Raw genomic sequence first — 26,314 nt, forward strand, 5'->3', positions numbered from 1 at the left:
GATGTTGGAAGAGCAGAGGTCTTCCCTATGGTGATGGAAGGACAAACCCACCCAGGTAATAAAAGCTCATAGTGGCATTAATCACAACAACATGGAAGGAACCCCAGTATCCACAGATGGATGAACCCATGGGCTAAATGTGGTCTACACATACAATGAAATACTATTCAGAATTTTTAAAAATTATAGTTGATTTGCAATGTGCCCATTTCTGCTGTACAGCAAAGTGACCCAGTCATACATATACATACATTCTTTTTCTCATATCATCTTCCATCATGTTCTATCCCAAGAGATTAGACACAGTTCTCTGTGCTGTAGAGCGGGACCTCATTGCTTCTCCTTCCTGAAAGTAAGAGTTTGCATCTACTAACCCCAAACTCCCAGTCCATCCCACTCCCTCCCCCCAGACTTAACAGAGGAAAAAAATCTGACACATTCATATGAATGAATGAATCTGGAGGACATGGTGCTCAGTAATTGGTCCCAGAAGGGCAAATGCTGTGTGATTCCACCCACTTAATGAGGTCCCTAGAAGAGAAAGACTCATACAGACAGAAAGCAGAAGGGTGGTCGCCTGGGGTTGCAGGGAGGGGATGGAAGTTACTCTTTTATTGGTGCAAAACTTCAGTTTCACAAGTTGAAAACGTTCTGGAGTGGATGGTGGCAATGGCTATACAACATTATAAATGTATTTAATTACTTACCTGGATTTTAAGATACATTTTAAGTTATTTATATTTTATCGTATAAAAAGTGAAAAAAATTTACAACAATCAAGACACACATATGCATACATAAGTACAACTGGATAAATCTGAAAAAGCTTCAGATTTCAATGATGTCAACATCCTGCTTGTGACATTATGCTTCAGGTTTGCAAAGTGTTACCACTGGAAGAAACTGGGTAAAGTGTACACATTATTTTTTCACTACTGCATCTAACTCCAAAATTATCTCTATAAAATTTTCAATTTAAAAAAGTAATCATGTGACCATTTACTAAGCCAAGAATACACCACATACACTGGACAGATACTACTTCACTATCTTACTTATTAGTTTATGTGAAAGTCCTTCAGGGATTAAAGATTTCAAGAACAAAGAGATTGGATACAAAGCAATGGTCCAAGAATATACGATGAAGGAAAAAAAAAATTTTTCCATTGTGGCACAGTGGAAATCAATACAACTAGGAATCATGAGGTTTGATCCCTGGCCTCCTCAGTTGGTCAAGGATCCTGCATTGCCGTGAGCTGTGGTGTAGGTGCAGACATGGCTCAGATCTGGGGTTGCTGTGGCTGTGGTGTAGGCCAGCAGCTGTAGCTCTGATTAGACCCCTATCCCAGGAATCTCCATATGCTGGGAGTACAGCCCTAAAAAGCAAAAAAAAAAAAAAAAAAAAAAAAAAAAAAAAAAAAAATATATATATATATATATATATATATATATGATGAGTCCATTGCTGATGTAACTTAAAAACCCAATCTTTCTGATTCCGAATATCACAGCATTTTCACCACTGCACATTGTCTGAATGAACACTGCATTACTTAAGTTTGTGCAAACACAGAGGAAGCAATCAGTAGGGCCCGAATGGAAGAGGTTAGGGGCCTTCTGAGACAGACATCATCCCAGAAACACCTGCCTCGATTAAATACCACTGTGCCAGGATGCCACCACACTGATACACAAAACACACAGGGGGCAGGAGAAATGAAGTAAAGCTTTGTCCTATTCAGGAGGTCAAATATATGTTTTCACTGATAACACAGAAAAGGGAGGAGACGCACAGACACTCACTCCTGCAATGAGATTGGCTCACTTCTCTCTCTACTGAAGTCCGAGAGGACCACTGAGGGGGCAAAGAGCAGATGAACACAGAGAACGAGTGGGAGAAAGAGCCTTCCTGATGTTCCTGGGAAACAGTCATATCCTGCCTAGTGGGAGGCAGCATTTATGGGCAGTAGGACCTGCCAGCTGCTCTGGTCAGAATGTCCACAGCAAAGGACCACCAGTGACCCAAAAGCGCCATCACTTTGGTTATCAAGACAGTACTTTTGGAAGCCAACCCATAAGTCCATCCATCCTTACTTCCTTCTCTGCCCTTCTTATTCATTCATTTATCCAGCCCACCAGGAGACTCTCACTCCAGGCACTTGGGGTAGATGATGAACAGAACAGAGGAAGGTTCCTTTCCTCATCAGATTTTTCCCTCCAGCTTAACCAAAAGTCATATTTTCCCTTTATCAATTACGAGGGCTGAAGCATCTTGTAAAAATGGAATAATCTTCATTTGTGAAGGGATGCATTAACTCAAAATACAAAGTATGTACAAAGCGTGCTCATGTGGATCTGTTTTTAACAGTTGTGTAAAATTTAATGTACAATATTTTACGTAATCCAACACAAGGTCACGGCTCTAATAAGAAAAAAGAGGGAGAAAGGATAGAGGGGAAGGAATTAGATACTAGAAAAGCCAGCTTAAAACCTATGAATCTGGGAAGTTCCCTGGTGGCCTAATGGTTAAGGTTCTGGTGTTGTCATTGCTGAGATGCAGGCTCAATACTTGGTCTGAGAACTTCCACATGCCACAGGCATAGCTAGAAACAAAACAAAACCCCCAAAAACCTCTGAATCTGTTTTTTCATTCATCACATCATCAGAATTTAGGCTCCTCAAAAGGTTCATGCTCGAAGACTCTGAGTCTGTTCAAATATTTAAAGAATATTTATTACATGCTCTAGGAGGGCATCAACAAATGAGACAATTTTATGAAATTTAAGCTTTAGTTGGAGACGAAAAATAAGGGAGACAATGAAAGAACAGGAGACAACAATGTCCAAACAGGAACAGGTGAGACGAGTAAGGAGGGTAGGACCACGGACCTCCCCTCCCCCCTCCTCCTATGTAACCAGGCAGGACACCCATGATACACCTAACACAACCTGAATCCAGTTCCCTGCCCACGAGCACAAACTCACAGGTCCCCAAGCAAGGACTTACCCAGCGTCCCAACGATACTAGACCTAGAGCAAGACTCGGCAGCAAGACGACGCCTCAAATTTCCCAGCAAGACAACTCGCCAACGAAGCCAGAGCAAAAGAATGAAACACAACCTGATTCCCGAAACTAACACCAACTGTTCCAACAGCAACAGAAGCAAAGAAAGACAGCAGCTGATGATAAACACATGAGAACCATGGATGGCCCATTTCTGTTAACTAGAAACTTCTGACAGCAAATGTCTGGAACTTGGCAGATTCCAGCACTGACTTATAGGTAATTGTAGAGCCAAAAAGAGGAACTCAATCTTGATAGCTATGTTTACATGTGCGTGCCTACACAAGTGCCCACACTCATATATTTATTTATAAGATACTAATAAATCTTTTTACAGCACATTTAGGTTTTAGCCATGAGAAGGTGGATATGTGTTCCAAGTTTGAAGCACTAACTTCCATGTTTCTTTCCACAAATTGAAACAAGATTTTCAAAAGGCCATTTTCCTGACTGATTTTTCTTAGTAATCTCGATAAAGGGACTTCTAAGTACAAGTTTTATTTGCTTTGCCATCAATTTTATAATTCAGGATAGAGACACTTCCACATGTACCACAATTATAAAGTGGATATGATTGGCACTGGAAAGTCTGCTACCTTGAAATAAATGTGATTAAATAAAGAGAGCTGAATTGAGGTGCTGCTGGACAATCGTAAGTTGACTACTATCTTGATTTTTCCACCTGCGCATTAAGAGAGGGGCTGTGTTGTTTCTAAGAAACAACTGGGTTAAGCAAGACACACAGTTCAAAGGAGGAGGCCTATCTTAAATAGGTTTCTTAAAAGCACATTTAAGTATTCCCTGAAAAGGTTTCCTTGTTGTGCACTCTTGCTGTCTGGCAATTTTTCCATTTTGTACCTTTTTTTTTTTTTAGCCAGTGCCACACCAAGAAAGCTTCGGAAGTAAAAATAATTTTGTTTCTTTTGGTCAAATAAGGGACCACTCTATTGAAATGTACGGGTATTGCTCTAGGGAAGCATAACACGAGTGAGCAGAACACAGTGGGTGCGGGGTCACTGGAAGGTCTGAGATGCCAGCATCCGTAGCCCAAAAGACTGAGGTCAGAGGAAAGAGAAACACGAGACCACCAACCGCACCACCGGAAAGGCAAAAGAGACAGGTGTAAAAACTGCTGTGGCGATGTGGCCACGTTTGTTTATCAACCAGGACAGAATATATTGAAAAATATATTAGAAGTGAGGCTTGGGGAGTTTCGGCTATGGCGCCTTGGGTTAAGAATATGACTGCAGTGGCCTGAGTCGCTGCAGAGATGCAGGTTTGATGGAGTAAGTTAAAGGATCCTGTGATGCCATAGTTGCAGCTCAGATTCAGTCCCTGGCCTGGCAACTTGCATATGCTGTGGGTGTGGCCATTAGAAAAAAAAGTGAGACTTGGGTCTCTATGGGGAACCACACAAAATCCATTCTTTAAAAAATTCAATAATTGGGAGTTCCCGTTGTGGCACAGTGGTTAATGAATCCGACTAGGAACCATGAGGTTGCGGGTTCGGTCCCTGCCCTTGCTCAGTGGGTTAACGATCTGGCGTTGCCGTGAGCTGTGGTGTAGGTTGCAGACGTGGCTCGGATCCCGCGTTGCTGTGGCTCTTGCGTAGGCCGGCGGCTACAGCTCCGATTGGATCCCTAGCGTGGGAATCTCCATATGCCGCGGAAGCGGCCCAAGAAATAGCAAAAAGACAAAAAAAAAAAAAAAAAAAAAAATTAAATAATTGGAGTTCCCGTTGTGGCTCAGTGGTTAATGAATCCAACTAGGAACCATGAGGTTTTGGGTTTGATCCCTGGCCTTGCTCAGTGGGTTAAGGATCCAGAGTTGCTGTGGCTCTGGCGTAGGCCAGTGGCTATAGCTCCGATTAGACCCCTAGCCTGGGAACCTCCATATGCTTCGGGAGTGGCCCTAGAAAAGGCAAAAAAAAGAAAAAAAAATTTCAATAATTAGAAAAACATTTATTTATCATATGTATCCATGTCCCAGGTATCTTCTGTACATATTTTCTAATTTTCCTCAGTCAACTTTATGAGAGAGACAATATTAACTTCCTCTTAGGGATGATTAGGCAGATTCAGTAAGGTCAAGTAATCTTTCTGAGGTCATGCAATCAGGGTGTAATTTGAGGTCTATTTTACTTCCAAGTCTGGATTTTTTCATGTTACTCAGCTACACAACTAGCAGGTATGAAAGACTGTATATGCAAAATACACATGCGGCGCGCACACACACACACACACACAGAAATATAAAGTATTCAGCCATGCATTTACACATACAGACATATATGCACACATAAATATATGACCTTTAATGCATAGCCATATTTTTTATGTTCTAAGTTCTTTACCTCTAAATTGAAGTAAGAAACGTAGTACTCGCTATTTGATCTAGAAATACAGATGCAAGGGACAGTGATGTGACATAGTTTTAACAATACAAATTTTAAGACAAGAGTCAGCAAATGAGCTGAATCTGCCCAATCTCTTTTGCTGTATTGCTCAGAAACCAAGATGGTTTTTGTAGTTTTCACTGGCAGTGGAAATCAAAAGAAGAAGAATATTTTTCGATACAAGAGAAGCATATGAAATTCAAATTTCCATGTCCGCCAAGAAAGCCTGGAAGACAGTCACACTTACTCATTTACAGATCATCTACAGTGACTCTCGCACAGTCACAGCAAGTGGAGTCGCTGCCACAGAGACCATCTGGCCCCCAAAGCCTGAAATATTTGCTATCCAGCCTCCTGCTTTAAGAGGAAACTTTCCTGCCTGGCTCACCAACATGCTGCCATTACTCTGGGTAACAAGAAAGCACATATCAATCGATAGCAGTAGTTGGTCATGGCCAAATATAATATGCCTCACACTTCCTGGGGGAGCCCTGGACTCCAGCTACAGCAGAGAGAAAGCCCTCTCCTGGCCTGACTTGTTTCAACTCTATTACGTGGGTGGTGTTTCAACAGTTCATGTAAGCTTAGAGTATCATTACCTATTTTTTTTTTTTTTCTTTTTAGGGCTGCACTCGTGGCATCTGAAAGTTCCCAGGCTAGGGGTTGAATTGGAGCTGCTGGCCTATGCCAGATCCAAGCCACGTCTGCAGCCTAAACCACAGCTCACAGCAACGCTGGATCTCAGACCCACTGAGCGAGGCCAGGGATCAAACCTGCATCCTCATGGATGCTAGTCAAATTTGTTTCTGCTGCACCACAGCAGGAACTCCCTCATGACCAATTTTTTTAAAGCAGAACTGCAAGACACCAAAACAAAAACCATAGAAAAGAATTACTTGACAGACCTCACAACACTTTGTTAAAAATTAAATAAAATTAAAAATGAAATAAGGCGTTCCCGTTGTGGCGCAGTGGAAACGAATCTGACTAGTATGCTTGAGGATGCGGGTTAGATCCCTGGTTTCACTCATTGGGTTAAGGATGTGGCATTGCTGTGGCTGTAGTGTAGGCCAGGAGTGGCAGCTCCAATTCAACCCCTAGCCTGGGAACCTCCATGTGCTGTGACTGCGGCCTTAAACAGAAAAAAACAAAAAAGAAATAAAACCCAGCTTATTTAGACGGCAAATCTTCTAAACTACTGAGAATTTATAAAACTTGATATTCAAACCTGACTCTCAGATCTCATTCTACAGTGTTCTTTAGCATGAGCTAGATTTCAACTAAATGTTTTTGTTTTTTGACCGAAACACATACAATTTTAAGAAAAACAATTTTGCCCTATAGCCTAGTCTAAGTTGTGATGATTTGAAAAGTTGAAATCTGAAGTGGTGGATGGTATTATGAAATCACAGAGCTGTGGCTGTGGTTACTGCTGTGGTATGAGTTCGATCCCTGGCCCGGGAACTTTCATATGCTGAGGGTGCAGCCAATACATAGATAAGTAAATAAATAATCTTTGAAGATATAAAACTGTCACGTGAGTCCCTCTGCTTCCTAAATGCATCTCTGAGTCTCTACTAAAGTGACAGCCTAGCTCGAGTGTGGCCCCCCTGATTTTTTAAAACTCATGTTTTTAAGCACAAAATGCAGAGGACAGGGGTAATTGCTTAGAACAGCTCTCCGGCTTGTGACAGGGTTATATTTCACTGCCACATCTAATGCCCTACGTCCTCCTAGAGGTATGAAGCAATTCGATCGCCATGCACCTGGTACGAAGCAATTCAATTGTCTTGCACTTGGAATAATGGTCCCTAAGCGAAGAGATTTATGGAGTCAGGGAGTGTTCTCTCTTCCCATCAGAACATCTCAGGATCTCCCAAGTGTGTTCCAGGCAGCACTAGACTCAAGAGATGCTCTGCTGAAGCCAAAACTGATGTCCGCGCTCCAGCCGGGCACCCCTGGAGATGTGGAAACACCCCTGGGCTCTGAAATGCCCTGACCGACAGAATGTGTTCAATTCTGCTTACACCCGTGCTTCTTCTTGTGTGGTTGACCAGCGCCTTTTAACCTTCCTTAGAATACAATCTGGAGCACACTCACCCATGCAGACCTTAAACCCTGCCTCTGAGGGACAAATGTGTGCAGGGCTGCTGTTGCTCAGCATGGCTTCCAAGGCCTTAACGTAAAATAAGTGGGTTGGGGGCTGATCCAGTGATGACAGCGAGGCTGCCGTGCGGAAGGACAGCGCGGGTGTGTGATGTGAAGAGATGGGAGAGGTCAGGCCTCTCCTGTTCCCTGGACCCCTCACTTTCCTGGAAGAGGACAGCTGGATCAAGGGTAACCTTGGCTTGGCCTCCCGCCAGGCGCTGGGGCCCTTGGGGTCCTCAGTGAGCAAGGGGATTGCAAGCAGGAAGCCACCCCTCCTTTCCTCCCAGGGCTTCAGAGCATCTAAGGGATATGTTTATACAGGAGGCTCTAGAGCAACCAGCAGTCTGTCAATCTCCCTGACTTTGCTCTCACATCCACTGCCTGCAGCCTGGCTCAACCCCTTTGCCGAGGGGCCTGGGGGAAGGATTTCAAGGCCATCAGTACATCTTGTCCTTTTCAAAGCGACCATTTGTATTCAAGATCACCATTCTCCTGGCCTCTGTGGGGAAGCACCACATCCAGAAGCAGGATGTGATTCCCGGGGTGTCTCTGGGAGCATGCGGGGTTAGGGACCCAGAGGAATCCATAGGAAGCTTCCCGAAACTTGTGGGGTGAGGAAGAGGAGGAGGGAAAGAAACAGAATCAGAGGGAAATCTTTTTTAAAAAATCAGCACAGGAAAGCAAGAGAGTCTTGTGTGAGGAAAAGGCTATTCTTGAAAAGGCAAAAGTCAGTGTCTAAATCAAAGGAAGCAGGTGCTTCAGGCCAGGTGCCCGGTGAAAGCAGGTGGTGCCCCCACGCTGCTGCCCAACAGGGGGGCAGGTTCCCCATCACAGTCCCAAGGAGAAACACTAATTAAGGAATTAAATATGCGTTAATCACCCAATACTTGACAATTTATGTGTTAATGAGCAGTAATTAACCTGCAATTAGCTGCATTCCAGGCAGGTTACCATTGTGATGTGTATCAGCAGAATATTATTTTCCCATAAATAGGAAAAGCTCCATATTATTTTCCCATAAATAGGAAAAGCTCCATAAAATGACTCCGGTGGCGAGAGCACTCTTCTCTGTTAAGAAACGTTTTGAAACTCTGCAGATGCTAATAAAGATGACGTTAGCAAAAAGGTTACCAAAATAAGAGATGCCCAAGAGAACTATGTTTATCCAAAGCACACAGGGCAGCGGTATTCAGCTGCACCAAAAACCTCCACAGATCCCAAACTTTTCAAGACCTCAGATTCTAACCAAGAGGAGAAATGACTCAGCAGCCACCGATGGGTGAGAAATGGCCATTCTGGACAAGATGGCAGGAGGATATGGGACAGGACAGAGGGAGAAACACAGCCCAGCACCTCCCAGCCCCCTCCTCCACCCCCCCACCCCCTCCCCCGCTCCCCAGAGCACCTGCAGCCCAGGTGTAGGCAGAATGCCCAGGGCAGCATGATAGCGGTTCCAGGCTGACATGTTAGAATGTTCTGGTAGGAAGGCACTTGGTGCATCCCATTTCACCCAGAGTTCCACTGAAGATTTGTTCCTAGAACACTTTTTTGTTGCACACCCTTTGCCATTCCACCAAACACACTTAAAGAGTGACCTAGCAGGAGGAAACACTCAATTATTAGCTGCTTCCCTTTTTTCTGTCTCCCACAAATCTGAATCTTCCTAAACGACCACCATTTATTGAGCGGCTAGCACAGTTGAAATGTGCTTTTGCATTCATGTGCACGCTCTGCCCTGTCTTTATATTTAGTCCCATAATTAAGGAGGCTCAGGAAGCTGTAGTTGCCCAAGCTTTTCAGTAAGCAGAGCTCATGTTCAAATCCAGTTCTACCTGTTCTTGTTTTACACTATGTTGCCTGCCCGTTTTCAGCAATATTACAATACGAAATGCCCTTAAAAGGCTCAGTTCATCAATCTTCATTAATTAGATCAGAACTACTTTTTTTTTTTTTTTTTTTTTTTTTGTCTTTTTGCTATTTCTTAGGCCGCTCCCACGGCATATGGAGGTTCCCAGGCTAGGGGTCGAATCGGAGCTGCAGCCACCAGCCTACGCCAGAGCCATAGCAACGCTGGATCTGAGCCGAGTCTGCAACTTACACCACAGCTCAGGGCAACGCTGGATCGTTAACCCACTGAGCAAGGGCACAACCTCATGGTTCCCAGTCGGATTCGTCAACCACTGAGCCACGACGGGAACTCCAGAACTACTTTTAAAACCCTGAAAAATATAAAGTCCTATATGAATATAAAATATTTTCATGTACTAATATTTAAAGCATATGTTCACTCTACATTAATTGGTTAGTTTTCTATAATGTATCTTGCAGCCTAAATACTAATGGGACATCTGGGGGAAGGTGAATACCTGTGCAGGGAGAGAGGGTCTCTCAAAGGTATCGCCTCCTTTAAATTTCCATGTCCTATTACCTTGTCATCAGCTTTTGGTCCCAGAAACAGCCTTTTTGTTTCCTAAGAATGCATCTTTTGGATATTGACTCTTTTTTTGGCCACACCCGTGACTTGCAGAAGTTCCTGAGCCAGGGGTCAAATCTGAGCCACAGATGCGACCAGAGCCACAGCAGTGACGATGCCAAACACTTCACCTGCTGAACTAGCAGGGAATTCCCGGATATTGACTTTTATGAACTATGCTCATAAAAGAAAACGTCCCATACATGCAGGCACACGTGATACCAGAAATATAATTTTGTATATTTTACAATTAGAAATACAATAGTCACATAAAACAGAAGCATGTCCTCAGGCTAGTGCAAAACTCCTAATGGAGCAATCTATCGGGGAAATTGATTCAAAAGCAGATGGCTCCTGCATGATTCAGGTTTTTAAGACCATCAGGATATGAGAGCCGTTTCCCCAGTAAGGGTGTGCCAGCCCCAGCCAGGCAGCAGGGGACCTTCTGCCCAGGGCAGTGCAGCCTGAACACAGACAAGTGATTTTTCTGGCTTGTTTCCTGATCATCTCCAGTTCCGCTGCCATCTTGAGCCAGCAGTGGAAATAGGATTTAGCAGGTATTTCCCTTTTCTTCACTTCTGTTAATACAACTTCTCTTTCTCACCCCAACCGGGAACAGCTTTCAATTCCTATATGGTGATTTGAAAGCCTATCGCACAGCACTGGGGAAGTTTCCTGGGACATTTCTCTATAGAGTGCCATTTACCTAAAAGCTTGTGTTACTATCAGGGCCATGGCTTCACTATGTCTGCTTCCCGGCAGACAAAGGGGAAAGAAGAGGGATGTAATACTGTCACTATGTCTTTAAAACTTGAACGGCGGGGGCTGGGCTAGAGTGCTTAGAAATTTAATGAACAAACACATTGTCAGTGGATCCAAAGGCTTAAGGATCATATTACACCACGTTGATCACATGGTTCTTAAATACTGAGCAGCACTGTTGTAAAGAATGTCTGCAAGTCCACCTTTAAATCCAGAATATGAAGCTATTCGTAATGAATCACCCAGGGAACCAAAAAGCTATCACGAGAAGTAAGTTCTAACTGAATATGAGAAAGCATGTGCTGCCTAGCAGTGTAACAGAGGTCATGTGTGGAGTGGGAGAGCTTGGGACCAGGGTCACAGGTTCACAACTGGGAAGGCAAAATATTTATTCAAAAGAACTCAAGAAAGGAAGACTTCAGGAATTCCCATTGTGGTGCAGCAGAAACAAATCTAACTAGTATCCATGAGGATGCAGGTTTGATCCCTGGCCTCGCTCAGTGGGTTAGGGATCCAGCGTGGCTGCAAGCTGTGGTGTAGGTCACAAGGACTCGGCTCAGATCGGAGTTGCTGTGGCTGTGGCGTAAGCCAGCAGCGGATGCTCTGATTCAATCCCTAGCCTCGGAACTTCCATATGCTGCAGGTGTGGCCATAAAAAGCAAAAAAAAAAAAAAAAAAGGAAGATGTCATTGCCAACATCAATGGCCTGATAGACAGGGACGTCCTACTTTCATACACAGTTGACCCGGGAACAACACAGGTTTGAACTGCATGGATCCACTTATACCCAGTATTTTTGCAATGCATACACTGCAAAGTATTTGTAGATCTGCAACAATTTGAAAAAACTGGCAGACGAACTGTGTGGGCCAGAAATATCTGAAAAAATTGGGTATGCCATGAGTGCATAAAACATATGTTGATGCTAGTGTGTCCTTACAGAGGTATAAGGTGAGCAAAATTTAATATAAAATTACTAAGTGTCAGTTTTCTCACTGTTTTATAACTTTGCTTTCAAAGAATTTTATAACTGTACAGTATGCCTTTCTCCCTGGTAACTAGAGAAAGTGCACATCAGCCTATTGTCAATAGGTAAGTATTTCTTTAATATGTAGCAATGTTTCCATTACTGTATTATGAATATGACATAATGGTTGGGCCATAAAATCTTATCACAATTCATTCATTAGTGTATAGGCGAGGCTACCATGAAGCAATCACATTGCCACTTCTTCCTTATCAATGCATGAAGTGTTACACCTGTAACTAAATAAGAGTTTGTTTTTCACACTATCTTTTTGCTTTTGATGTCTAGTGTTAGTAACATGGACAACTTCTATGGTGTTTTGCATCATTTAAGACAATACTGATGGAGGTACCAACAGAAAATTTATCTTGTAAACAGATCATACAAACTTGAGGTATCAATAAATATAGAGAGTACCATAAACGTGTATCTTTTTGTTATGATTTTTTCTCTTCTTATTACTCTATTCTAAGAAAAAAAATATATATATACACACACACAAATACTATATATACAGTGAATGAATATATACGGATATAGTATATTCAGTAAGGATTCTGGTCAATGGTGGGCTATCAGTGGTTAAGTTTGAGGGGAGTCAAAAGTTATATATTCAGACTTTCAGCTACATTGTGGGGGTCAGTACCTCTAAGCCCCACATTGGACCAACTGCAGTTTGATAATTTCCTTTTAACAGCTGATCTCCTAGGATTGTTGATAACTTTAATCATTCCTTTAATTCTGACTGACTGACTGTCAAATTCATATGTTGAAGCTCTAACCCCCTCAGTGATGGAATCTAGAGATGAGCAGCAGAGAGGTAATTAGGTTTAGATGAGGTCATGATGGTGGAGCCCCCTAACGGCATTAGTGCCCTATAAGAAGACAGACCAGGGCTCTCTCTCCACTTGCACATGGGGAGATCATGGGAGCCCATGACGGGAAGACCTGAAGGTGAACTCCGTAAGTCAGGAAGAGGGCTGAATCTACAGACATCTTGAACTTGGACTGCCAGCCTCCGGAACTGAGAGATAAATGTCTGCTGTTTAAAACACCCAGTCTGTGAGTTTTTATCACAGCATCTGGGACTAAGACAAAGGCAATATAAAAATTTAAGATATAGATTGTGGCCGGTGTCTAGGCTAAACCAATGCACTGGGCTCTGGTGGCTGCGGGGGTCCCTACAGAGCCCACTCCTGGCCATGGCTAAGGTGAAAGAGAAGATCAGGTCAAAGACGAGCAGGGTGTAACCTGTGATATTATCTAAATGCCTAGAGATCAAGGAAGAGTCTAGTGCAGGTTCCAGAGGGGAACTAGCTAAGCCTTCTCAACTTTGGGAAGGTCTTCTCCAAAAGAAGTTTCTAGAAACATTCTGCCTCTTAGCCCAGTCTACCACACACGCCTTCTGAAGCCCAACTTAGACAAACCCACTTTGCCTCCCTCCATTTTCATCCAATGAAGGAAGAAACTTTGTCCTGGAGGCTATTTTTTTGAATTATACCACTGAGCGGTTATCAATGCACTTACAGAAAAGAAGGATGTTTGAGAAATAGGGCATTTCTCCTCTAGAAGAAAAATTACTTGCTACTCTTTTTTGTTTTATAAGTAAAAACAGCACACGTACACTGGGGGAAATTTAGAATATGACAGATAACAGGAAGAAAAAATTCAAGTCACTAGCTGGGGAAAAAACCACTTTTTGATGTTTATTTCACCATATAGTATAGTTATATATATATGTACATATATAATATATAGTATATAATATATATAGACACTATATATTAGTGTGTACATATATAATGGAAACAATGGAATTTAACATATTGCTTGACTATTTTATCCACTTGATAACATAATCTTAGAAACATCGTTAAACGATCTTCCATAACGTTATTCTGAACAGCTGCAAGATGAATGTTTGTACTGAGGGAGCATACATGACCGAATCCTCTATAGTTAGAAATGTAATACTGTTTCTGGTTTTTCATTATTATAAGCCCACTGCCATGAATACCCTTGTAGTTAATTATTTGTAACCACACTCCATTATTTCCTTAGGATGAATTCCTAATAATAGATTGCTAAATTAGACCTATCTAAATTTTTAACACTTTTAAAATGAATTGCCAAAGTGCGCTCTAAAAGGATTTTAACAATTTACATGTGTACTATCAGAACTTTGACTACCCCTTCATTTCCATTCAAGGAATATTTAAATATCAGAAATTGTTGCAGGTAAAAGGGTATAAAGATAAATTAAGAAATTTACAGCCAATTTGTTCCCATGGTCAAATCTAGGGATAGAAGAACTGGGATTGATAAATCTTCCCTAAGAAACATGAAACCTGCAGAATGGGGTGTCGGTTGTGCTGCCGAGATAACCATCAGCCCTTGAGACCCAGATTTTCCTCCCTGAGTCTCGTCAAGCACCTCAATTAACTGTGGGACATCATCTTGGATACTTGCTCTCAGTGGCTTCCAAGTGAGCCAAAGGAATTAAGAAAGAGAAAAGCAAAGTACTTCAGTCCTCTTAATGTATCCTTTTAGCTTGAAATTAATTTTTTTTTTTTTTGTCTTTTGGGGGCCGCACCTATGGCATATGGAGGTTCCCAGGCTAGGGGTCCAATCAGAGCTGTAACTGCCAGCCTACACCACAGCCACAGCAACAAATAGATCCGAGCCTCGTCTGCGACCTACACCACAGCTCACAGCAACGCTGGATCCTTAATCCACTGAGTGAGGCCAGGGATCAAACCTGAAACCTCATGGTTCCTAGTCGGATTTGTTTCCACTGCGCCACGACAGGAACTCCATTTTTTTTTTCTTTGGGCTGCAGTTTCAGGCCAGGGATTGAACCCATGCAGTGACCCGAGCCACAGCAGTGACAATGCTGGATCCTTTAACTGTCAGGCCATTAGGAACTCCTAATTCAGTGTTTTTAATATGAAGCTATTTGAAAAGGGCTGTGGACTAAAGGAGGAAAGTGCACCGAACGCCATGGTCACTAATTCCCCTCCCTGACCCTGGGTCGGATGCTCTCGGGCACAAGGTCTCTCGAGGGGCCGGACATGCCAGCAGGACAGCCTCTGTACCACTTCCTAACGGCCCCCGGCCAACCCCCTTCAGTTCCTTTCAACTCCCACTCCACCTGGGCAGTGTCGGTCCCCACAGAGCACCCAAAGAATCAGCCCCTCCGTGACAAGGTCTCAGTCTACATGGCATTTTCTTCCCAGCACTGCCAGGGTGGAAGCAGGGCCCTGCTCTCACCCGCTGCCCTCCACGAGGGCTTACTTCCTCATGGCCCATGACTCCTGAGAGCCACTTGTAGGAGAAGAGGCTTTTGCTTCTACAATCAAGTGCTGTCCCTTGGGTCAGATATGGCTACTTAACATAGGACGTCAAACCTCCCTGCAGATGGTGCTTCCTGCCCTGCTGCACGTTACTGCTTTTCTTCAATCAATACACACATAAGCAGTGGGGATGGTGCTTTTTACTCATTTCTCAAGGTAATGTCCAAATAAAGCCTTAATATGCTCCCTATCAAAGAGTGCGAGCTTGCCTTACACTGGTCCAAATATATCAACACTTCTTCCTTTTTTTTTTTTTTTTAATCAACACTTCTTATACATTCTCCAGTTACACTAATGTCAAAAACTTTATATTTTCAGAAGTTAGTAGAGGCAAACTATTACACTTGGACTGGATAAGCAATGAGGCCCGACTGGAAAGCAAAGGGAACTGTATCCAAATCTCTTGGGACAGACCATGTTGGAAGACGGTATGAGAAAAAGAAGGGATATTATATGTAAGACTAGGTCACCTTGCTGTACAGCAGAAATTGGCACAACTGTAAATCAAATACACTTTAATTTAAAAAGAAGTTACATGATGCGTGTAAATGAACATGCAATGAACATAAAGAGCATACCTGATAAAAGTTAGGCCAGAAAGTACTGATGGCCAGCTCTGCCCTGTTCCACGTACGGTTTGGATCTCCAGATATATTCCAGATGGGGTTCCCCAGAGGCCCGTTATTGACCTTCACGTAGACGTTGAGTAAGCCAGGAGCAGCACTACTCTTGCTGGACACGAAGTAGTGAAAATCAATGCAGTGGGTGTCATTCTCTTTGAGCTGAGGTAAGAGGAGGTGGGCCCTCTGTCCCTCAGGCCTGCTGGTCGTGTTCACCAACATGAAGGAGCCTGTGAAAAGGAAATCAAAGAACTGTCACAGCCTGAAACACTATTTTCTGGTCATTTCTGAAAAGTCACCATCATGTCCATGGGCTGGCACTGCAATTCCGCACATCTTACCTCAGCTTGCAAAGTCCCATCTCTTTCACACCTTTTCATCCCCAAAGTGTCCTCAAGGTCAGTGGATGGCAAATGTCCTTGGTGCCATCGTGACTAGTCTCCTAAATAACAGGAATATGTGTGGTTTGCAGATCTACACTGATGCGTCTGGTGGTCACTAGCCACATGTAGGTTTTTTTTTTTAATGAATTAAAATTTTATAATTTTATAATTTTTATAAATTTTATACTTTTATAATTTTGAACTTTTAGGTCCTTGGCCACACTAGCCACTTTTCAAGTGCTCAACAGCCATGTGGGGCCAGCTGCTGCTATATTGGGTTGCACAGATACTAAGCTTTTCCATCAACTCTAGACAATACTATTCTACAAAGGTACCACTACTGAGTAACCACAGCCACTCTAAAATTCTCACATAATCTCGAGAAAGGGAACAGATGGTCTGGTTGGTGGAATCTTAGAAAAATGTACTGGCCCAGTGATGCTCCTTGTCATCAATAGAAATGATTTCCTGGCAGGTCGGGCCCATCACCCCTCCCCGACTGCTGTAAGAACTGACTTCATGCCTGGGGGTGTCTTCATGACAGGATGATGGAGTCAACTGATCAACAGTTGCCTCAGGGGAGGATGGGCCTCCTTAGACGTCTCTGTGAACTCTTTGTTTTCATCTTCTCATCCAGGGCACTAACCCACCCACGAGCGCTGAGCAGTTTCCAGGTGGATTCAAGCTTCCTGGCTACCCTGACATCCACGGTGTCCCGTGGACCTTCTCTGTGTCTGAGATCCACAGAAAGGGCAACTGAAATGATCATAGGAATTTTATATACCACATAAAGAACAATAAAAGCAACGTGTTCTGAGATGAAAGGCCATTGCAAGTCTTCCTGAGCAGGGAGAAAAAATGTATTGAAATTTTCAGGGGGACGTACACCTGAATTTGGAGCATAAAGGCGAAGAAAATACTACTCAGGACGGTTGGACCTAAGATTTCTACTGGGTGGACAGAGTATTACCCTCAGCTGAGTATTCCATTTAAAATGCCCCTCACTGTGAACCAGAATTTTCAAGAAGGTGTATGTATGTACGCATGTTTGTGTGTATACATATTTATACAATACGTATATTTACATACATATACATACGTATTTTCGTATACACCCACACGTATCTATAAACATACATACACAATTAGAATGTGTGGAACTTTCATCTCCAAGCTGTGATTTCCTAAACAGCAAAACTCAGAAGACTACCTTTCCCAGAGAATTATTAGGAGGACTAAATTAAAAAAAGCATGAATGTAGATATATCCCTTATACATTAATAGACTAATGTTGAGGTATCATTATTAGAAAATATTTGCTTCCAGCTGTTACCGCACAGTCCACCTTTAAGAGGTGAGCAGCGTTAATGCCATTTAAGATAAACAGGCCCTGAGTCACAGAGATATCAGGAAGCACCTTGACCAGGTTTTAGGATGAGTCAGTGGCAATTAGAACTTGGAGCCTCTGAGTTTCCAGCCCATTACTCATCCTGCTACACTCCAATAAGGCCACCTTTCCTCATATGCAATTTGAGCATATATGGAGAAGACAAACTCCTTCGCGACAGAGAGGGGAAATTACAGGAGCGATCTGAAAATAGAGCAATTTTTCAGGAGATGAATGTTATGCACCTGGAAATATGAAAGCCAAGCCACAAGGGAAGGGTTAGCCAAGGAACACAGATTTCAGTAATAAGGAAGAACTGCAGATGTGATTTAAGAAAGAGGTGGGGGCAGAGAAAGGGAACACGTGTCAAGAGAATATCACTGAAATGATTTCGGTGAGCTACATTCTACAAAGTGTAAAAAAAAAAATATTCGAAATATGTAGGGCTGACCAACCCCTTCACAAATTTAAACTGGGCTGTGGGGAGTTCCCTTTGTGGTGCAGTGGAAACAAATCCGATAGGAACCATGATGTTATGGGTTCGATCCCTGGCCTCTCTCAGTGGGTTAAGGATCCGGCGTTTCCATGAACTGTGGTGTAGGTTGCAGGCGCGCTCAGCTCTGGTGTGGCTGTGGCTGGCAGCTGTAGCTCTAATTGGACCCCTAGCCTGGGAACCTCCATATGTCATGGGTGTGGCCCTAAAATGCAAAATAAATAAATACATAAATAAAGTGGGCTGTTGGTATTATAACATAAGCTAAAAATTGTCCTTTGTTGCTCTTAGTAAAAAATATAAGCGGACTCATTCCATATGCAATCATTCGAGATTCTGTTATCTGCAACATAGTTACAACACAGAATATTCCTACCACGGGTCTAAGGCTACAGCAAGGCTTTGAGGACAAGTGAGAATCACCAAAACCTTCAGCACTGTCAAACTGCCAAGAATATTATTTCTTGTTGTGTTTCCATCAGTTACCCTTTGGCGACCATAAGGGGTAAATGTGATACACAAAGGAGGCAAAAGTACCTTTCCTGCATCCTGGGAGGTCTAGCTTTGAGGATGGATGAAGCGCCCACATCACGTGTTGGTATAAACTGGGTAACTTCCTACCACAGTTGTTCAAGAAATCACTAGTTTTCCCCAAAATACTCTTTTCCCAACTACACAGCCTATTCTTCAATCCTTACTCCATTATACTCCATTCCAGGACAAAATACTCTCAGCTTTTTGTGCTATCTACGTATAGAGAAATTATTATCTTGAGGACAAGGTGAAATTCAGGTATTCTAAGTTGCAAATAGTCAAATGATCCTGACTTGTATGCTTTCTCCTTCCCTGCTGCCCCTGCCCCTCTTCTGGAGCCAGAACACAGTCTGTTTTGTTATGCAGCATGTCGCTGCCCAAAGATTACTAAGATTAGCAAATAGGGGAGTGACATCTCCATAATACTAGAGTCCCTTCGGATCTTGTGCAATGTTTGGAAGGAGTGATCAAGAGCAAATTTTCTCTCAAATAAAGGGCTATGTGAGGGCCTTTAAACAAAGCTAAATATCCTGCAGAGGTGCCTTTTTTGCTTAGTGTCAAAAGTGGCAAGAAGTTTAGTGGTTTCCAGAACCATTCCTCTGGCCCCTCCAGGAGGCTGGGAAGCTGCAAGAACATCTGAAAGTGCTGTGAAGATTGTGCCCCTTCCTGAGTTTGGGAGGAAAGCATCCTAACTGAGGAAGGCCATGAACCTGGATTGGACACTTCTGTTGGCAGAGAGTGGCCTCCATCAGATGGGGATGACTCCAAGGCCACCCCTAGTGGGAAGGAGGATGCAGAGGTGATGGACACACAGCAGAGGAGGGACTTATGGGGACTCTTGGTGTCTGGTTAGAGTTAACAGGGCCAGGGTTTTTATGAGGGCTCAGCCTGTTCTGCTGGTTCTCTGGCTATCAGATTTTTGAAAGGTCAGCCCCATTTTTCTTACAAGATCCATCGCTTTCAGGGTGTGTTTTTGTGCAATTACTTTGAGGGTTGCCAGGAACAGGTGTGTGGTGTTGGTTGAAGCACCTGCTCTACCTAGACTATCTTCCTTCTTCACTGGTTCTGCCCTCAGGAAGCAGTTCCATCTGCATTGCCTCCAAGATCACAGGCAAAGGGCCTGTGACTCTGAATAGTCCAGTAACCAACTGAGCAGCTCATCAACCCACACTATTTTTTTATTGAAGTACAGTTGCTGTACAATATCGCAAAAGTTACAGATGTTCAATAGAGTGATTCACAATTTTTAAAGGTTCTAATCCATTTATAGTTATTATAAAATACAGGCTATGGTTCTTGTGCTGTACAATATGTCCTTGTAGTTTATTTTATTTTATTTTTCTTTGTCTTATAGATTATTTTATACCTAATGGTTTGTAACTTTTACCCCCCCCCCACTGGTAACCACAAGTTTGTTCTCTAGATCCGTGAGTCTGCTTTTTTGCATGTTATACTCACTAGTCTGTTGTATTTTTAAGATTCCACATATAAATGAAATCATACAGTGTTTGTCTTTCTCTAACGGACACTATTTTTTAGAGAAATAGTCTTTCTTCCCTGAGCACCTGTTCCCTGGGGTATGGTCCCCTGAGAAGTTCCTTTTTTTCTTCTTCCAGAGTCACTCAGTTGATATCTCCAAGTAGCTTCACAATTAACGATTAATGTATATAAAGGCACTTAGGGCAATGCCTGCCACATAGCACAAGCTCAAAAATTATTGGTAATTATCACTACGATTTTTATGTTGCCTCATACCTCCTAATGCCCAGCTTCTCTAAATTATCTGCAGGTCTTCAGTATCTGACTCTATATATTTCCACCTGCCTGTCTACTTCGCACCCCTCCTGGTCCCATACTATTTCCCCTAAGGGGTAATGTTTGTGTTTTTTTCTTTATGGGAGAGGAACATTAGTATTGAAGTTTTGAAAAACTTTCAACTCCATCCATCTTTCCCCCCCTTTTAAGCTTTGGAAAAGAGAGCTTCTGGGTGTGATCACCAGGTCTGATCACGTGGCTTCAAGTACGGAAGATGACATTTTAGCCCACACGAGTGCTTGCTGGAAGTGCTGCACTACTGTCCTCTGGTGAGTGTGCGGAAGAAAGTGTGAACATTTATGTTCAGCTGCGTCTAGCAATTTAGAATCCTGGGCTAATTTCCCAGTTGTGCCCAAAGGAATGGCAGGTGGGAGCAATGCCTTTTAATTGTTTGAATTTATCACCTACATGCTATGGAAGCAAAGTCAACTTACTAGCTGTTGTTTGACTTGTGGTTTGCAAGGGGGAGGGGGAGGGAGTGGGATGGACTGGGAGTTTGGGGATAGTGATGCCAACTATTGCATTTGGAGTTGAGAGCCTGCTTTATAGAACAGGGAACTATCTCCAGTCACTTGCGATGGAACATGATGGAGGATAATGTGAAAAAAAGAGTATATATATATATATATATATTATAACTAGGTCACACTGCTGTACAGCAGAAATTGACAGAACATTTTAAATCAATTATAATAAAAATTTTTTACAATTAAAAAAATAAAAAATTCAAAGCATTTATATTTGATTCTAGACTATAAGTCTGTTTTTTTTAATGTCCCTATATGGCTGAATATTTACTTTTCAACTTCTACTTCAATGTTTTGACTCTGAGGAAATGCATTTGTAAAGAGTAATTGGGTCTCCCTCCTAGGTACTGCTTAACCTCAATTTTTTTCCCTACAAAAACACTTCAACTGTGCAAATAAGTAAAAGAAATCATAATTCGAATTAACATAGGAATGCTGTGTTCTGTTAACAAGACACCTTTAAGTCACCCAGTACAGAGTGACAACTGAACCATCACAGGCAAATGGAAAGATCTCCATGGAATGGAATCTTCAAAAGGGGCCGTCTTTCCAGGCAGATTCGGAAGGGCTTTAAGAATAATTATTTGGTTTCTCTGAAAGGGAAAACTCTGTCATGAGAACATGGGATGCTCATATTCTTGAATCTTTGGGTGAATTAAATTTAGCTGAATCATATCCACTGGCAAATGCTTTTGATTAGGCCATCTCCTATCATTGTTTGTGACAGTGGCAATAACGACATATAATTAGTTATTCCCTTCTACCCCATCACTAAAATCTGCATTGGTGTTCGAGGGTCTGGACGTCTAAAGTCTGAGGGAATCTGCAAGAATCCTCTTCCTCCATCTGAGAAAGTTTGTGCATACAACAAATGCCACGGGAAGAGAGAAGTGTGTGTGTGTGTGTGTGTGTGTGTGTGTGTGTGTGTTATTAAATACTGTGGCTGACAGAGAAGCAGCTTCTTATGAACTTTAAAGTCGTTACCGCATTCACTTTTTAAGCGTCTTAGTAAAAGCACACAGATTGTTGGTTTTTCTCTTCTTTGCCTGTTTCCTCTTCATTTTCCCCGCGATGGCCATGCCTTCAATTTGTGGACTTCAGATCCAAAAGCTCCATAAAACGATTACAAGTTCATCTTTGCCGGAGATCCTGGGTTACATGGCCATTCATTCTCCCCCTGACCCATTAGATGCATCGGATGTAACAATCTAGTTACCTGGCGCAGCGCCTCTCAAAGAGTTTATGATGAAGGACCCACTTTTAATTTATTGCTGCATCTCAGATCAAGTTTATATATAAAAATAATAGAGGTCCAAAAAAGAGGCAATAAAAAGGCAAAATGCAAGCCCAAATTTGTCCTTAGCTTAAATAAACATAAAATTACTCTGCCAAATTCTTATCAACATTTCTAAAGACTTGCTCTCAATTTCTATAGTGGTCCCCGACTGAGAACCATGTGCGCGGATGGCTCTGACCTGTAGATCCCTGATTGGCAGCTACCTAATGTCACAGCAGTTTAGCATCCTGGGTACCTGGAGACATGCTTTCTCGACAGTGGGAGAGGAGGACAGGGACAAAAACTGAAAGACAGGAATGAAAAAAAAAAAATCTAACTTTTTAACCCAAGGGAATAGCCATACCGTCAAGCACACTGGCGATGAAAGAAAATGCCAGATGAAAATAAGGGTGTGTGTGTGTGTGTGTGAAGCCAGTGGGCACACAGAGAAGAGAAAAATCAACTACAGGGAATGGAATCAAGAAAAGATCAGCTTCAATGCAAGGAGGAAAGCAGGAGAGCCGGAGGGCCAGGGTTTACACCGTGTCATCACATTCCTGGGCTGTTCCTAAGGAAAAGGAGGGAATGCAGGCATGTGAGATGCGCAGTCAGCGCTCAGGCCATGTCATTAAATCCTCCCTACAGTAAAGACCCGGAGGAACACAAAGAAGTGGGTAACTCACCAAAGGGGCCCACTGACAGCATCTGATGGAGCTGGAGGAGATTTGAATTTTTTTTGCATTCATTCTCCAAAAGCAATGCTTTAAAACCAAGACTCCTCAAACATTTTCACCATAACTCTCAGTTATGACATAGACATCACACTGCAAGGCAGCTGACAGGTGGGCGCTGTGTCTGCACACCAGCACTTACGCACATAGCACACGCAATCAGACACAAAACTGGTGAAAAAATGCATCCCTGTGTTTCTTCCCACGTGTGTCTGTGCCTGACAGTCACATTTCCTGTTCTACCCTATTTCTTCCTTTTTTTTCTTTTCTTTGTGTGTGTGTGTCTTTCTTTTTAGGGTCACACCCAAGGCACATGGAGGTTCCCAGGATAGGGGTTGAATCGGAGCTGTAGCCACCGGCCTATGCCACAGCCACAGCAACACTAGATCTGAGCCGCGTCTGCGACCTACAGCACAGCTCACGGCAACACCAGGTCCTTTACACTGAGCGAGGCCAGGGATGAACCTGCATCCTCAGGTTACTAGGTGGGTTCATAAACTGCTGAGCCACGATGGGAACTTCTATCCTATTTCATCTTGCAGCATAAATAAGGAAATGAATGCTGGGTGTGACACACAGTCGATGTACTAGCTCATGATGGATTGAGGGCTGTACTGCAACAGCCCCCGAGGACCCCAAACCAATAAGATCTATACCATGCGCTGTTTAAAGTTTTCTTAAAAAAAAAAAAAAAATGGAGTTCCTGTCATGGCACAGTGGTTAACGAGTCCGACTAGGAACCATGAGGTTCGATCCCTGGCCTTGCTCAGTGGGTTAAGGATCAGGCGTTTCCGCGAGCTGTGGCGCAGGTCGCAGACGCAGCTCGGATCTCGCATTGGTGTGGCTGTGGCGCAGGCCGGCAGAACAGCTCTGGTTGGACCCCTAACCTGGGAACCTCCATACGCTGTGGCATAGCCTAAAAAGACAGAAAAAAAAAAAAAAAAAGAGCTATCTCTTTCTTCTTTTAATTTTATTGAAGTATAATTGACTAACAATGCTGTATTAATTTCTGCTGTACGTTAAAGTGACTCAGGTATACATATATGTATATATAGATACGTATATATAGCCTTTTTCATATTCTTTTCCACTATAGTTTATCACGGATAGTGAGTATAGTTCCCTGTGCTATAAAGTAGGTCCTTGTTTACCCATTTTATATATAGTAGTTGTATATATTAATTACAAACTCCTAATTTATCCCTCCCCCCCTTTCCCCTTTGGTAACCATAAGTTTGTTTTTTATGTCTGTGAGTCTGTTTTGTTTTGTAAATAAGTTAATTTGCATCACTTTCTGGTTCCACATATAAATGATATACACTATTTGCCTTTCTCCCTACTTACTAAAGTTTTAAAGTCTTTTTAATTTGTAAATTTTTTTGTTTTTTTTAGGGCCACACCTTAGGCCTATGGAAGTTCCCAGGCTACAAGTTGAATCAGAGCTGCAGCTGCTGACCTACACCACAGCCACAGCGACGCCAGATCCAAGCCACATCTACAACCTATGCCGCAGTTTGTGGCAATGCCAGATCCTTAACCCACTGAGTGAGACCAGAGATTGAGCCTGCATCCTCATGATACTAGTCAGGTTCTTAACCCACTGAGCAACAGCGGGAACTCGCTTTAATTTGTAAGTTTTAACTTGAGCTCATTTCTCAAATATCAAAATACCAGGTTGCACCCCTCCTCCTGCACTCTCAGTCAGTACTAACAAGTGTCCTAAAGCATATGCCTTTTCTGATGACAAATCTTGTGAAACAGGGAAGACGAAGGCCTGTGGAGAAATAAATGAACCTGGAGCAAAGCTCAGAGGGAACAAAACCTCTGCGGGGAAGTGTCGCCAGCACTTAAAAAACACTTATTAGCACCCATTTCAGCCTGAGGAAACCACACTCTCCACACCACACTCTTACTCTGCAGACCAGGGGTCAAAGGTCCTTCCTAAGCTACTGCCTCTTCTGTGCCAGTTTCAAAAATGTCACAATCGTGAAATACATAATTTGCTACAGAAGAAAACATTTAATAAAAAATATCCTCCCTTCCCCCAAATGTCCTCTCTCCCTGTCTATTTTCTCCCTCTCCTCTTGCCTTTCTTGTGAATTCCCAGTAATTACTGAGAAAGAAGAACATTTGTTAGTTGCACTGATTTTTGCCACGTTCTTAAAATGAAATTGAAAATACTGTAAAATGGCAAAGAAGCAACATCATCTCTCAGAGGAGCCCAGGCTTCACTCTCTAACCACCACACTCCTGAAAAGTCCAGTGGGGGCCCATGTGGTCTGGCCCACTTGCAAGTCATACTATCTAGTACAAGGCACTCTGTGCTCCCTGAGGGAATTCCACATCCATCTAGATGGTATAAAATTAACCATAAGCATAGCTCAACTATGTAAAATAGCCAAGACATGGAAGCAACCTAAATGTCCATTGATAGAGGAACAGATAAAGAAGATGTGGCACATATATATACAATGGAATATTACTCAGCCATAAAAAAGATGAAGTAATGTCATTTACAACAACATGGATGCAACTGGAGATTATCATACTAAGTGACATAGTCAGACACAGAAAGACAACTATCACATGATATCATTTATACGTGGAATCTAAAATAGGATACAAATGAACTTATTTACAAAACAGAGAAGATTCATAGACATAGAAAACAACTTATAGTTACCAAAGAGGAAAGAGAGGGAGGGATAAATTTGAAATTTGCAATTAACAGATTCACACTACTGTATATAAAACATGTAATCAACAGGAAACTACTGTAAAGCACAGGGAACTATATTCAATACCTTGCAATAACCTACAATGGAAAAGAATCTGAAAAAGAATACATATATATATATATATATATGTATGTATAACTGAATCACTTTGCTGTATACCTGAAACATTGTAAATCAACTGTACTTCAATACAAAAGTAGAAACTTAAAAAAATTAGTATAACTCACACCTAAAATGGGCATAAAACACTTGCTTCAGACATATAAAATTAAACACACCAAAGATACGCAATTGTCAATGTCATGATTCACAGCAGAAATGGTCATTTTTATTCCTTAGCAATAAATATACTGAGGTGATCAAAATACATTCAATGACCTTAACTAGTCCCTTTAGCCATGGCAGGAATCATTTGTGCCTGCAGTATGTACTGGGCATTTTGAGTACAAACAGAACTTGGGCCGATTTTTCCAAGAATATCACCGCCTAACTGTCCATCATCATTTAAATGTTTTGAATTGTGCACAGAAACAAAACAGTCACAAATGAACAGATCAGATGCAGTAAGTTTACCAATATTTACATAACT

General features: G+C 42.4%; 1 protein-coding gene across 13 annotated transcripts in view; it reads right to left on the minus strand.

The window, feature by feature from the left end:
* Positions 1 to 26,314, minus strand: part of PTPRM (protein tyrosine phosphatase, receptor type M) — a 742,666-nt gene that overhangs the window by 440,378 nt on the left and 275,974 nt on the right. For all 13 annotated transcript variants that reach the window (XM_021097712.1, XM_021097707.1, XM_021097710.1 and 10 more), the window contains exon 3: positions 15,800 to 16,071. In XM_021097712.1, the coding sequence (XP_020953371.1) occupies positions 15,800 to 16,071 (272 nt within the window). The remainder of the gene's footprint in view (positions 1 to 15,799; positions 16,072 to 26,314) is intronic.

The sequence above is a fragment of the Sus scrofa genome, chromosome 6 (assembly GCF_000003025.6).
Source record: "Sus scrofa isolate TJ Tabasco breed Duroc chromosome 6, Sscrofa11.1, whole genome shotgun sequence".
Classification (NCBI taxonomy): Eukaryota; Metazoa; Chordata; class Mammalia; order Artiodactyla; family Suidae; genus Sus; species Sus scrofa.